Here is a 14307-nt window from a genome sequence, read left to right as displayed (position 1 = left end):
GAAGAATCCTTTGAGAAGATATAGCAAAGAACACACTAACAATTTTAAAATTCAATCATTTATGGGGATATATAAACAATTTTAAAGAGTTTCAATTATGTATTAATAAACAATCTCACTATGGCCTTTTTAAATTATTTAAAGTAACTGAAATTAATTTCCCACTTTTTGAACTAGCAACAGAACTGAGATTAAAATATGAGCCTTTAATATCCTAACCAATGCATTTTTTTCTTGGCACATAACATCCATTAGAGTCACTAAAATTCATAGCTTAATTTGCAGGTGCAATTAGCATGTTTCAGCCATTGCAAATGGCCCATCATTATCTATGTGGTAGATTAATTAAATGACTATTAAAAATATTTTTTTCCTCAACTTCCCTGGACAAAGCTGACTCCCTCACCTTCAATTCTAGGCTTTGACTACACAATATGAGTGACAGATCAAATAAGTTTGAAAAGAACTTGTGTGTTTGGGCTCTAGCTAATTCTGATTGTTATATGACACTGAGGGTTTGTGGATGTTGTTAGAACCTCACTGTATTTATAGTCAACTATTACATACACCAGTCTATTTCAGGGATGTTAAATGTCACTAGAAAGAATGTACAAACATATTCACAGAACTAGAAAATGAATGCAGATTCCAAATTGAATTTCATTTACATATTTATAAGAAATGTGATTTTTCCCAGTAGCAATACTATGAAAATAATTCAAGATAATGTTAGACTCTAAATATATTAGTTTCATCCAACTAAATGGATAAGGACCCTATTAAAGAGTTATATAATTATATTTTTCATTAATTAAACCATAAAATTGGAACAGGATATGAAATAATTAGTGAGAGCTTCGTTTAACCTCAGAAGACTCAGGTTGCCAAGAAAAATTCAGCACCATTTATAGGACTCTGGTTTAGAATCCCTTATTAACAGAGCAAATATATCAAATTAAATTAACAAGTAAGAAGATGTAATTTAAAAATCTAGGTTGCATGAACCCTGTCTATGATTATAGCTCCATATTTACATTCTCAGCCAAAATTTCTATGGGATAAGTAAACCTGGCCAGCTGATGACACCCAAGGTGCATGCCAGGGTATAATTTTTGTCCTTAGTGTCTAAGATGTTAAGTATTACATATGGAAATTACAAGAACAACAAATATTAAAATTTTGAGTTTAATTAGAAAGTATACATAGGGGCTGGTGTTGTGGGTGGGGCCACTGCCTGTGGTGACAGCATCCCATGTGGGTGCCGGTTCTAGTCCTGGCTTCTCAACTTCCGATCCAGCTCTCTGCTATGGCCTGGGAAAGCAGTAGAAGATGGCCCAAGTGCTTGAGCCCCTGTACCTGTGTGGGAGACCCGGAAGAAGCTCCTGGCTCCTGGCTTCAGATAGGCACACCTACGGCCATTGCAGCCATCTGGGGAGTGAACCAGTGGATGGAAAATCTCTGTTTCTCTGCCTCTGCCTCTCTGTAACTCTTTCAAGTAAACAAATAAACTCTTTTAAAAAAAAAGTATACATAGAAACTACTACACACTGAAATATGTTGCATTTCTGATATTTGACCAGGTTTTAAGTTTTGGATGATAACATAAATTAAAATATTTATTGGATATTGACTTAGAATTGTGAGTTAAAAGTGCAATGAAATTGTTAAGCTAGCAATTTCCCTGAAATGTTTAAGATAAGAATCACCATATTTGAAATTTTAATTAAACGTACATGAGTAGAATCTGAGAATATTTTTTCAGCAGTTGAAAATTTCAAGCACCAAATGGAATGTTAAATTAATAGAAATAGAAATTATTTGCCTTTAATTAACTACATTTGCTTACTGGTATATACATTGATAAATTCCCTTCATTAAATTCTGAAAATTAGTTTTGACAGATATAGTGACAGAACTACAGTTAATAATTTGAAAAAATCTATTTGTTTACAAATTCAAAGCCCATATATTTTGTGAAATCAAATATAAGTGAAAAGTAATCTCAAAACTAAAAATAAAGTCAAACTTTCCAGTTCACATTACTATAAAAATGATTTATAAGTACCACAGAATAAATGTTGATCCTCAAAAATACTGTCAAAATTCCTGGAGCAAATATTATTTCAGAGTTTTGTACCTAATTTAAGAACATCTCAAATGTTACATTAAACTTTTAATATCAGATATATATATATACACACATATATATATACATATTGATATAACCTAAAATATTTTTCTATGCTATACCTAGATCTAGAATAGTCACAACCAGTCCACAAAATAAAAACATAATTCTGCCAAAGCAAATTAAATGAATAATAGTTTTTATTCCTATTTAAGGTAAATTAATAATGTTTTGGAAATAGTGATTTTTATCTCTTTAACTATACGTTTTAAATTAAATAATTGACATACAATATTTTTAGGAAAGAAAATTTTCTATTTTTATTATGTGTAAAGAGTTACAATTGAGTAAAGACAGTGAGGGAGAAGACAAGCATTTCATAACAATTTATTGAATGACAGACACCTTGACACTTGAGTATTTTTAGTATGTTCCCATCAAAGAAATTTTATGACTTTTTCAAGCAAGCATCAAGGTCATTGCACATCTAAATTTATGCAGCAGAGGGCACTCCACAATGGAAAGTCAAAATGTTCAGGAAAAACAGAAGTAAAGTATGTATTCATTTTGGTGCAAAATGTTTTTTCATAGTACGTGGGAAATGCATATGACAAAATCCATGTATGGATTTTTTAAAATTATTTTCAACAAAAGAAACTCATTTAAACTACATTTTCCACAAAGTTTTTAAAGTACTCTCATATAAGTCCTTAATTTCTTGGCCTAGTCAATCTATTCTATTTTTCAGAGATGTTTTCAAAATACTTTTAAAAAAAATTTATTTATTTGAAAATCAGAGTTACAGATAAAAAGGAAGAGACAGAGAGGAAGAGGTCTTCTATCCCCTGGGTCACTCCCCAGATGCCTGCAATGGCTGGGGATGGGCCAGGCTGAAGTCAGGAGCTTCATCTGAGTCACCTACATAGGTAGAAGGGGCCCACGCACTTGGGTCATCCTCTGTTGCTTTTCCTAGGCCATTAGCATGAAGCTGGATCAGAAGTAGAACAGCTGGGACATGAACCAGCACCCATATAGGATGCTGGTATCACAGGCAGCAGCTTTACCCATCACATCACATTGCCAGCCTCCAAGTCAGTTAATTCTATAGTTAAATTTATAGTTGAAATGTATACTAGCCAGGCCAGCATTGTGGCACAGAGGCTTAAGCCTCCTCTTGCAACACCATTATCCCATATGGGCGCCTGTTTGAGGCCCAGCTGCTCCACTTGCAATCCAGCTCCCTGCTAATGCACCTGGGAAAGCAGCAGAAGATGGCCCAAGTATTTGGTCTCCTGCATCCATGTGGGAGACCTGGAAGAGGCCCCAGGCTCCTGGCTTCGGCCTGGCCCAGTCCCAGCTGTTGTGGCCATTTGGGGAATCAACCACTGGATGAAAGATCTGTCTCTAACTCTTTCAAATAAACAAAAAATAAATCTTAAAAAAAAAAAAAAGAAATGCATACTAGCGTCATGTTGTTCAAACTACAACAGGATAAAATCTACCACTGGCATTAAAGGGTATTCTGTATCTTCTGCACACATTTTTAAAGAATTCAATAGGATGAGGCTCAGCAAAAATATGAGGATACCAGCTTTTCGAGTTTATGGAAATATATGATTTTTGCTATAAAATTGTTGATACCTTATTAATTATAATCATCCCATAATAAATGAAGTAAAATTGGGAATATAGACAGGAAGATGCCTTGAAATATTTGAAAAATTCATTCTCAGAAATGAAAGGTACTAAAACATTAATATCTCGGGATAAATGTGAATCATTTTGGAACCATGGAAAATATCATCAAAAATATTTAATCAGTATTTTCTGAAAGGATCTATTGATGTCAAAATGTTTCTCCTGAATCAAAATAATTATCTCATAATAGCATGTATATATTCATTTTTATAGCAATCTAAAATTTAAAGTTAGCATTAAACTGTTGATAATATATACTTTTAATGAGAAACACATGAGTGTGTGTCAGCTCATGATTGTACTCCCAACCATGACAACTTTCAGCAGTAGGCATCACATGTAGTTAATTTAATGACATGCATTTAAAGAGGACTGTTATGCCCAGAGGACCGTGGGACAAAGCCACACTCATGCCACAGATCTGGTGCTATGAAGAATCCGCACTGCCTGTGGCCTTCCAGTCACCTGCACCCTCTCCTGTTATCAATTATGTGTTCTAAATGCCAAAACAGCCCATCAAAAGATTCCATCACATGGTCTTGTTCACTTAAGATTTGACATTGCCAAAGCTCCCCTTCCTAAATGTTTAGGTACATCTAGCTCTGTAAGAGGATCATCCCAAATTTTCTACCTGGCAATTTTTATTTAAGTCATAATATGCAAATCTTATTATATGAGAAGTTTGTTTATATGAGGTAATTATTCATGAGACTGAAAAGTACTCCAAGTGCAAATGTTTACTCTATTTGACAAGGAGGTTCTAGTAGGGGGAAGAAGTAGAAATGACCCCCTGAGTTTCTTCAACTAATCCCTGTGTATTATCAAGAGAATTTTCCCACTAGATGGGAACATGGGAAAATTATATTTGCATCCCACTCACTGACATTCCAGGGGGAAGGACTTAGAAGACTAAACAGATTTATAGTTAGAACATGTACTCCACATCCTTGGGAAACTGTCTTCTGATAGAAAAAGAGATTGCAATTGTCTCATGTGGATTGCATGCCAATGCTGATTTACAGACACATGCACCATGACTCATAATGTCCACACAGTGGTTCCTTAAACAGGAGAGGGAAGACAAGGCCAAATCAGAGGACCCCTTTCCCCTTATCCCTTGGCCTGTGTTTTTATGTTGAAGTTGCTAAGAACTGGATGATTTACTTACTTTTAGGAGTATTCATTTATTCTAGTGAGTATATATAAACATTTATGTTTCTGTGTGTGTTTATGTGTATTAACGAGCATGTGAAGACAGTGTGCCCATATTAAAAAAAGATACCTCGGAATAGAAATTTGCACCTAGGACAAAGCTGCTTCACGTTATTTGTATCACACTATCTCAGCACAGTGACTTTGTGAATGGCTTCAGAAGATGGTTGTAACACCAAAAGGTTAAATTCCTCACTAAATACAAACACGGGGATCATAACTCAACTGAGGCTGGCATCGTGGCTCACTTGGTTAATCCTCTTCCTGTGGCACTGGTATCCCATATAGGCACCGGGTTCTAGTCCCGGTTGCTCCTCTTTCAGTCCAGCTCTCTACTGTGGTCAGGGAGGGCAGTGGAGGATGGCCCAGGTGCTTGGGCCCCTGCATCCGCATGGGAGACCAGGAGGAAGCACCTGGCTCCTGGCTTCGGATCTGCGCAGCGCTGGCCATGGCGGCCATTTGGGGAGTGAACCAACGGAAGGAAGACCTTTCTCTCTGACTGTCTCTCTCACTGTCTATAACTCTACTTGTCAAATTAAAAAAAAAAGAAAGAAAGAAAAGAACTCAACTGAGACCCATAGGTCCAGATAGCATTAACGCTAACACATGCATAAGCCTCAAATTTCAATTTTTTTCTATTTTCTACTAACATGATTGCTTCTATTAGGAGTTTAAAACGTCTGTCCTCAGGAGCCAGCACTGTGGTGCAGTGGGTTAAAGCCCAGACCTGCAGTGCCAGCATCCCATACGGGTGTTGGTTCAATCCCAGCTGCCCCACTTCCAATCCAGCTCCCTGCTAATGCACCTGGGAAAGCAGCAGAGGATGACCCAAGTGCTTGGGCCCCTGCACCCACATGGAAGGCCCGGAAGAAGTTCCTGGCTCCTGTTGTGGCCATAGAAGACCTCCCACCCTTTCAAATAAATTAAATAAATCTTGAAAATAAATCTATCCTCCATATTCATGGGATCCACACCACAGACTCAACCAAGCAGCAATCAAAAACATTCAGGAAAAGAAAATTATCTATACTAATCATTTCCTTAAAAATGCAATACGACAGCTATTTTCACAGCATCTGCATTGCAGTAATCTAGAGATGGCTTTAAGTATGGGGGGGTGCTTGTAGGGTATATGCAAATCCTATGTTATTTTATATACAGTAAGAGACTTGAGCACCTACAGGTCTTGGTATCAGTGGGGAGTCCTCGAGCCAGCCCCCAGAGATATCCAGGGCATTATTCTGATGACAGAATAAGGATTTTGTACATAGATGTTTATATTGTCACACTCTATTAATAGGTAAAATATTAAAGACCTGAAAAAGGCAATTACTGGCACTTTCACATTTCAGAGGGCCTAATGGAAACCCCTGGCAGACAGAAGACGGTGCACAGTATTTGTGAATGATTTGCACATGTGCTCAGCACTATTTCAGTCCATTTAAACTAGAAGATTGAAATCATTATATAACATGTGCTTAAAGTTAAATTTAAATGACTTCAAATAATTCATACAAAATTAAAAGTTCGTATTGCACTGCAGAAAAAATTTGTAAATCCATGCATAATTTTTCATAAATATTTTCCACAAACATTTTGAAGACTTTGTGTACACAGTACACTGTGTGTGTGTACAGAGAGAGTCTTGTAGTTGAAGACATGAAAAACCATTATGTTTAGATTTGGGGACCACATTTTAAAGTGAATCAAATATTCTACACCATGCTGATAATTTTTAAGCTGATTGCAAAGACACAAAAATAAACACTTACTATTTTGTATTAGTTTCTTTCCCAGAAATGATCTGTGTATGATCCTTATAATAATACTGTGAAGGAGGCCAGGAGAGATATATTGTGCAAAGGTGGCTCCCATAATGACCACATCCTATATGCTCTGATTATAAAGTGATTTTGACGTCTTCTTTGATCCTCAGTCAACCTTTGAGATTGCCTCCATCAATAAGTGTATTAGAAGCAATATCACCAATCTTTAAAAAGATTTTTGAATTGTTTATGTTCATTTCATTTGAAAGGCAGAGAGGCAGAGACAGAAAACTTTCATCTGCTGGTTCACTCCCCCTCCAAAGGCTCACCACAGCCAGAACTGGGCCAGGCTTGAAGCCAGGAGCCTGGAATTCAATGCGATTCCCCTTTGTGGTTGGCCATCACTTTCTGCTTCTCACAGTATACATTACAGGAAGTCGGAATGGAACTTAAGCCTAGGTATTCTGGTATGAGATACAGGCACCCCAAATGACATCCTAACCACAGTGCCAAACACCAAGGCTGCTATGAGATTTTTGAGGAGAGGTCATAAAAATGCTATAGATTTCTCTGTGTAGTTTTAAGTCATTCACATGAACCCTAGGCAATTCATGTGGAGAAGCCAAGCATTCATGGGGATAAGACCATTCAGGCATTCCAACTGAGAGCCCAGGAGAGAATCAGGATCTATCAGGTATGTGATTGGGTAAAACATCAACCTTCCAGTCACCACTGCCTGTGAATCATCCAAGCTCAAGCTTCATGGGAGAGATAGGCACCATGCAAAGCCATGACTAATCTACAGAATATATCTTGGTTTAAGAACAATTGTTCAGCAAAGTATTACAAAACAATAGATAGCCAAAAGATAACATCACTGTCCCTGCTGTTTTTAAAATCTTTTAAAATTCTTTTTTATTGATTTGAAACGCAGAGTTACAGAAAGAGAGGGAGAGACAGAGAGAGGTCTTCCACCTGCTGGTTCACTCCCCAAATGGTTGCAACTGCGAAGGCTGGGCCAGGCGGAAGCCAGGAGCCAGGAGCTTCACCCAGGTCTCCCATGTGAGTGCAGGGGCCCAAGCACTTGGACCATCCTTTGCTGCTTTCCCAGGAGCATTATCAGGAAGCTGGATCAGAAGTGGAATAGCCAGGACTTGAACTGATGCCCTATATAAGCTGCCAGCATTGCAGGCAGTATCTTAATCCACTATACAACAAAATTGCCCAACTGCCCCTATTCTTACAAAAGGGACAGCAGTCCAGTTATGATATAGCAAAAATATAGCCGAAGCAAATGAATAACCTGGTCACTTAATCACAAGCCTAGTTCTCTTTCCCTATATACCATGATGCTCAATGTGTAAAAAATCTTTTTCAGTAATGAGTGCCTTGCAAAATTGTGATTTGTCTGTTACTAATGGTAACATTCATTTATTTTATTGAATCATTGAAGTCCAGAGCTGCTGTAAAAATTAGATATACACTGGATATTTTAATCATATATTAAGACTTCAAATACAGTTAAAAGTGAATCTCAAAGATGATAATGTGCTTATGATAAGTCAATTTAAAAGAATGAAAGAAAATCTCTAAATTACTTTTCAAAATTCAAAATATGATACACAAAATTCATTTTTTGAATCTTAGAAAGTAATAGATAAACATGAGAAAATACATTATCAAGCAACCAGTTGATCAGACTTACCAATTTTAAGAAGTTTGAAATCAGACTTGGTTAAGGAAGACAATGCTTAGAACTTACTCTCTTTCTTTCCAAAGGATTTTCTGGAAGTCATCCAAATGCACCTGCAAAGTTGACATGTCAGTTACGTCATTCTCCAAAGGCAGATTTATTGCTTGTAGTCTTAGCTCAGGTTTCATTGCACAATTTCCAGAACCACATTTCTTAAATAAATCAGGACTATCTAGATTGGATTTCATCTCCTCATTTAATCTTAGTGGATCAATAATGGCATCTTCCTGGGGGGGGAAAAAAAGCATAAAACAGTTGTTATTGTTGAATATTTAGCTCTCTCAGAGAAAAATAATAAATAATAAATGCAATATCAAATGAAAATAAATGTTATGATATAGTGTCAAATCCATTCATTTCACTATCATTCTGTAAGATTATTTTGATACAGTCAAACTGACTTGCCTTCTTTTTCTTTATTTTTTCCTACTGTTTTTTATTAATTTTTTTATAATTTTATTTAAGGACTTGCCTTCTTTTTCCAACTTAAATTTCTATGTTCAACCTTACTATAGTAAAATGCATTTCTCAAAACTTCTTTTAGTTTGTTTCAATTTAATATTTCATAATTATAGCTAAAAATAACCCAGCATAAACTTTAACTGTTTTAAAAAGTTTTTGAATTGACAAATCTCTTCAAGGTTTCCTTTTCACAAAACACTTGAGAGTTACAAAGAAAAGCCAACTGGTTGTTTTTAACATTTTGGGAGGAAAGAGTAGAAAAAAGAATATTCAGGAAGCTCTCGAATATTTTAATAGGTATGTTTATTGACATTTTGTTCACTAGTCAAATCTCAAGTAGAATTGATTGGGACATATTAATGAGTGCCAATTATCAGAATAGCACATGGTGCCAAAAATCGTATCATTACAATATTTCACTGAACTGATTCTGTAGATATGTGCCTAAAATTAAATTTGCCATGAGTTATGGGTTTTAAATTAAATAAATCCAAGTTCAAATAAAATCAATGATATTTAATTTTTAATATTTTATTCTTAAAGTACTATGTGTCCGGGACGGCGCTGTGGAGTAGCAGGTAAAGCTGTGCCTGCAGTGCTGGCATCCCATACAAGCGCCACTTAAAGTCCCAGCTGCTCCATTTCCAACCCAGCTCTCTGCTATGGGAAAGCAGCAGAAGTTGGCCCAAGTCCTCGGGCCCTGAACCTAGAAGCTCCTGGCTCCTGGCTTCAGATCGGCCAAGCTCCGGCCATTACAACCATTTGGGTAGTGAACCAACAGATGGAAGACTTCTCTCTCTCTGCCTCTGCCTTTCAAAGAAATAAATAAATCTGCATATAAAATATTTTTAAAAGTACTATGTGTCCCAGTCCTTATGTAGGCATTTGGGGAATGAGCCAGTGAATGGGAGTGCTCTCTGTTTGCTTTCTGACTCTCATATAAATAAACATTAAAAACTACCATGTCTATGCCAGGTTACCTAGCTTTATTTATTTCTTAATTCTTTTAAGAATATTGTAGCTACATATATCATGTTGAAAAGTAATAAAATCAGATGTGTGTCCCTGAATACAGTAGTCAGACAAATGACATATACCCTTGGAATCTTTCTCACTGGCCTGGTGTTCACATAAAACTGATCAAAATGAAAACAACTGATTGAGGCTTCTTCTATCACAAATATGAATTTACCCACAATCAAAAGTAATTTTACCTGTTTTCCAAAATAAAGAAACTTTTAATAAGTACATACTATGTATGATTAGTTCTTTTTTTTAAAAGATTTATTTATTTATTTGAAAATCAGAGTTACAGAGAGAGAGGAGAGGCAGAGAGAGAGAGACACATAGAGGGGTCTTCCATCTGCTGGTTCACTCCCCAATTAGCTGCGATGGCTGGAGCTGCACCGATCCAAAGCCAGGAACTTCTTTTGGGTCTCCCATGTGGGTGCATGGGCCCAAGGACTTGGGCCATCATCTACTGCTTTCCCACACCATAGCAGAGAGCTGGATCGGAAGTGGAGCAGCCAGGACTCAAACCGGTGCCCATATGGGATGCCGGCGCTTCAGGCCAGGACATTAACCCGCTGCATCACAGTGCCGGCCCCTGATTAGTTCTTGACAGTGGGGACAAAGATACTGTAATGAAACCTCAACACTGAGAATGCCTCAGCATAACACATTGGAAGAGAAACCTTCATTTTCAAATGCAAAGCCTGGTTCATTCATGCAATTCATTGTAATAACCAATAATTAGTTTATGGATTCAAAGAAATTTTATTAGCTATGTCTCTAATTCAAATACTCAGATATGCCATGACACAACTAAATTTTAAGAATACATACTGTCGGCCAGTGCCACGGCTCAATAGGCTAATCCTCCGCCTGAGGTGCCGGCACACCGGATTCTAGTCTCAGTAGGGGCACCGGATTCTGTCCCGGTTGCTGCTCTTCCTGTGCAGCTCTCTGCTGTGACCCGGGAGTGCAGTGGAGGATGGCCCAGGTTCTTGGGCCCTGCACCCGCATGGGAGACCAGGAAGAAGCACCAGGCTCCTGGCTTCAGATCAGCGCGGTGCGCCGGCCACAGCGGCCATTGGGGGGTGAACCAATGGAAAAAGGAAGACCTTTCTCTCTGACTCTCTCTCTCTCACTGTCCACTCTGCCTGACAGAAAAAAAAAATACATACTGTCTCCCCAGAGACATATTCAAAGGTACTAATGACTTAGATCGTCATACTAAAAAAAAAAAAAAAAAAAAAAAAAAAAAAACTATATGAAAAAAATGTCAGTAGACTAAATACACAAAAGGAGTAAAGGAGTTGCATTATTACAACCTTTTAAAAATTTTCATTGATAATGGAATCTAGATTATACCTACCTGAAGTTCCACACTTTATGGAAAGGCTTAAGATTTTAGATAGAATTGTAGAGATGCCATCTAATAAATATTATGTTTTTAGAGATGGAATTTAGTAGGAAGAAATAACAATGTAAAATGAGTTCCTTAAGTTCTCCAAAGTTCCATGGGTTATTATTAATCCTTACCAGGTTAAACATGAGGAGGGGAAATTCCTGGATAAAGAATGTATACATGGCTAGATTAAATGAAACTTTCTAAGTTTATTTTGTGCAAAATTCTCAGAAACGTCAAGCTCAAAGTATACCAAATAAGTCTAAGAGTGACCATGCGAAGCATTTCCTGGTTCCCATTTTACAAGGAGTTAATCGTGAGACCAGAGTTCCCAACCATGGGAAATATTCAAACTATCCTATGAATCATTTGTTACTATTGACATAAGTGGACAGAGACCTCTTCAAGTATTTCCTTTTCACATGACAATATGCCGGATTAAATTTTGTTAGAAATATTAGTCAAGTCACGAATATGTGCTGAATTGTTTTCTTCAAAATCCGTATATTGATATCCTAACCTTTATTATCTATGAATGTAACTATTTGAGAAAGGTCCTTCAAAGGGTTGATACAAAAGAGTCATCGGGTGGCCCTAATGATGGGCTACGTACAAGCAAAGGAAACCTGTACACACAGACACAGGAAAGAGATGTGAGAACACAGGGATTAAATGACTATCAGCCAAGAAGAGACTCAGAAGAATCCAGCCCTGACGCCTGGTGTTCAGATTTGATCCTCTAAAACTGTGAATACAGGGTATCACTGTGGCATACAAGTTAAGCTGCCACCTGCAACATCAGCATCCTACAGAGGCATTGGTTCAAGTCCCAGCTGCTCCACTTCTGATACAGCTCCCTGCTAATGCACCTCGGAAAGCAGAAGAAGGCCCAAGTCCTTGGGCCCCTGCATCCATGTGGGAGGCCCACAAAAAAACTCTTGGCTCTGGACTGGCCCAGTTCTGGTCTTCTCTGGCCACTGGAGAATGAACCAGATAGAAGAATTTCTCTACCTCGGCCTGTCGGAAACTCTGCCTTTCATGTAAATAAATCAATCTTAAAAAAAAAAAAAAACAACCTAAATATCCACATTTCTGATGCTAAGACCACCCAGGAGCTGGTACTTTTTCTTTTTCTTTTTTTCTTTTAACCTAGAAACCTTTTACTTAAAGTGTACAAACTTCACATATGTCACGTCTCAAATTTAGGAATATAGAGATTATTCCCACCCTACCCTTCCTTCCACCACTCTTCCTCCCTCCCACACTTCCACTTTTCTTCCTCCTCCCTCTTCTATTCTCATTCTTTTTACTAAGATCTATTTTCAGTTAACTTTATACTCATAAGATTAACCCTACACTAAGAGGTCAACAAATAGTATGAAGAAAAACAAAATCATTCCTCACAATGCCCTAGCAAGCGAATACGGTCACCAATGCCTCGGTCACCTCCCCTATCACTATGGAAGGCATTCAAAAATGCAGGTATTCCCTGGTTCCTCAGAGCAACTTTTTTTTTTTTTAAAAGGTTGTATTTATTTGAGAGGCAGAGTTACAGGCAGTGAGAGGGAGAGACAGACAGAGAAGTCTTCCGTCTGCTGGCTCACCCCCAAATGGCCGTAATGGGGGGACCTGTGCCGATCCGAAGCCAGGAGCCAGGAGGTGCTTCCTCCTGGTCTCCCACGCAGGTGCAGGGCCCAAGGACCTGGGCCATCCTCCACTGCACTCCTGGGCCACAGCAGAGAGCTGGACTGGAAGAAGAGCAATGGGACTTGAACCGGCGCCCATAAGAAGCCGGTGCTTCAGGGGAGGATCAACCCACTGCGCCACCGGACTTTCTCACCTGACTGCCCACAGCCTCCGGGGCCCGGCACTGCCCTCTCAGCAGGCGCTCTCCCACACGCTCACACGTTTGGGAACCAACTTCAGGTCCATCTCCGCGGTCCCGGGCCGGAGGAGGGAGCTTGCGGTCCCGGGGCTCCTTCCCAGGGGACGGGCCCTGTCGCTTCCTCAGCTCGCTCAGCTCCTTCACCGTCATCTCCAGCCTCATTCTGAGCTGCCGCCCTTCCTCCCTGGCGCTGTTCCTTTCCGCTCGAACCTTGCTCCACTTCTCTCTCCAGTTGGCGGTGCAGTCTGACCACCACCGCATGGTCTTCTCCATCTGGGCAGCCCTGGCCTTGACTTCCTCCAGCTCCCGCAGGCGCAGCTCCTCGCACACGTCCCACTCGTTGGAGTGCAGTGGATGCGCGCAGAAACGGTAGGGGGCCTGAGGCTGCAGCCCGGGGAGGGGCAGGCAGGGCGTCCACGTGTCCCTGGGGGAGGACACAGGCGCTGACGGGTCACAGCGGGATTGGATCGATGACCGCTGCATCCGAAAGATTTGTGTTTCCTCAATTAGTCGATGAATAGAATCTAAATTCATGTTTATGTTTAAGGCCTAGGATAAAACAGAGGACAAAATTACACGTTTGCATTTCCCTTACAATTGTAAAAGCATTGAAATACATTAAAATAAAAAAAATCCGATGTAAACAATGCATCTTTCAATTGTGCATATTTTCTTTTCTGGTGTAACTAAAGATTTAGAAGAATCTATTCCTCTAATAGCAAATTAACCAAAAAAATCAATCTCTCATATTAAATTTTGCTAAACAAATACAAATAATTACATAAAGATGCAATTGAGAAAATATCGAATTCTATTCAAGTTATATCTCTTCTAACATTTCTTCTTACAAAATAAAAATTATAGCATTTATCACCAGTTAACTGTACAACAGTCCCATTTTCCTCTGCAACTAATCTCAGATTTGTTCAGGTAGAATGCAAACTCTATTGGCCTTTAGGAGAATCTCATTCCCAGAGGCTGTCATGATTAATC

At 38.6% G+C, this 14307-nt stretch overlaps 1 protein-coding gene across 3 annotated transcripts in view; it reads right to left on the bottom strand.

The window, feature by feature from the left end:
- CCDC102B (coiled-coil domain containing 102B) overlaps window positions 1-14307 on the bottom strand; it is a 402878-nt gene that overhangs the window by 300988 nt on the left and 87583 nt on the right. For all 3 annotated transcript variants that reach the window (XM_062200306.1, XM_062200307.1, XM_062200308.1), the window contains 2 exons: window positions 13270-13863; window positions 8567-8784 (listed from right to left, as the gene is read on the bottom strand). In XM_062200306.1, coding sequence (XP_062056290.1) covers window positions 8567-8784; window positions 13270-13863 — 812 coding nt within the window. The remainder of the gene's footprint in view (window positions 1-8566; window positions 8785-13269; window positions 13864-14307) is intronic.

This window comes from Lepus europaeus, chromosome 9 (assembly GCF_033115175.1).
Source record: "Lepus europaeus isolate LE1 chromosome 9, mLepTim1.pri, whole genome shotgun sequence".
Classification (NCBI taxonomy): Eukaryota; Metazoa; Chordata; class Mammalia; order Lagomorpha; family Leporidae; genus Lepus; species Lepus europaeus.
This window is presented reverse-complemented; position numbering and strand designations above follow the sequence as displayed.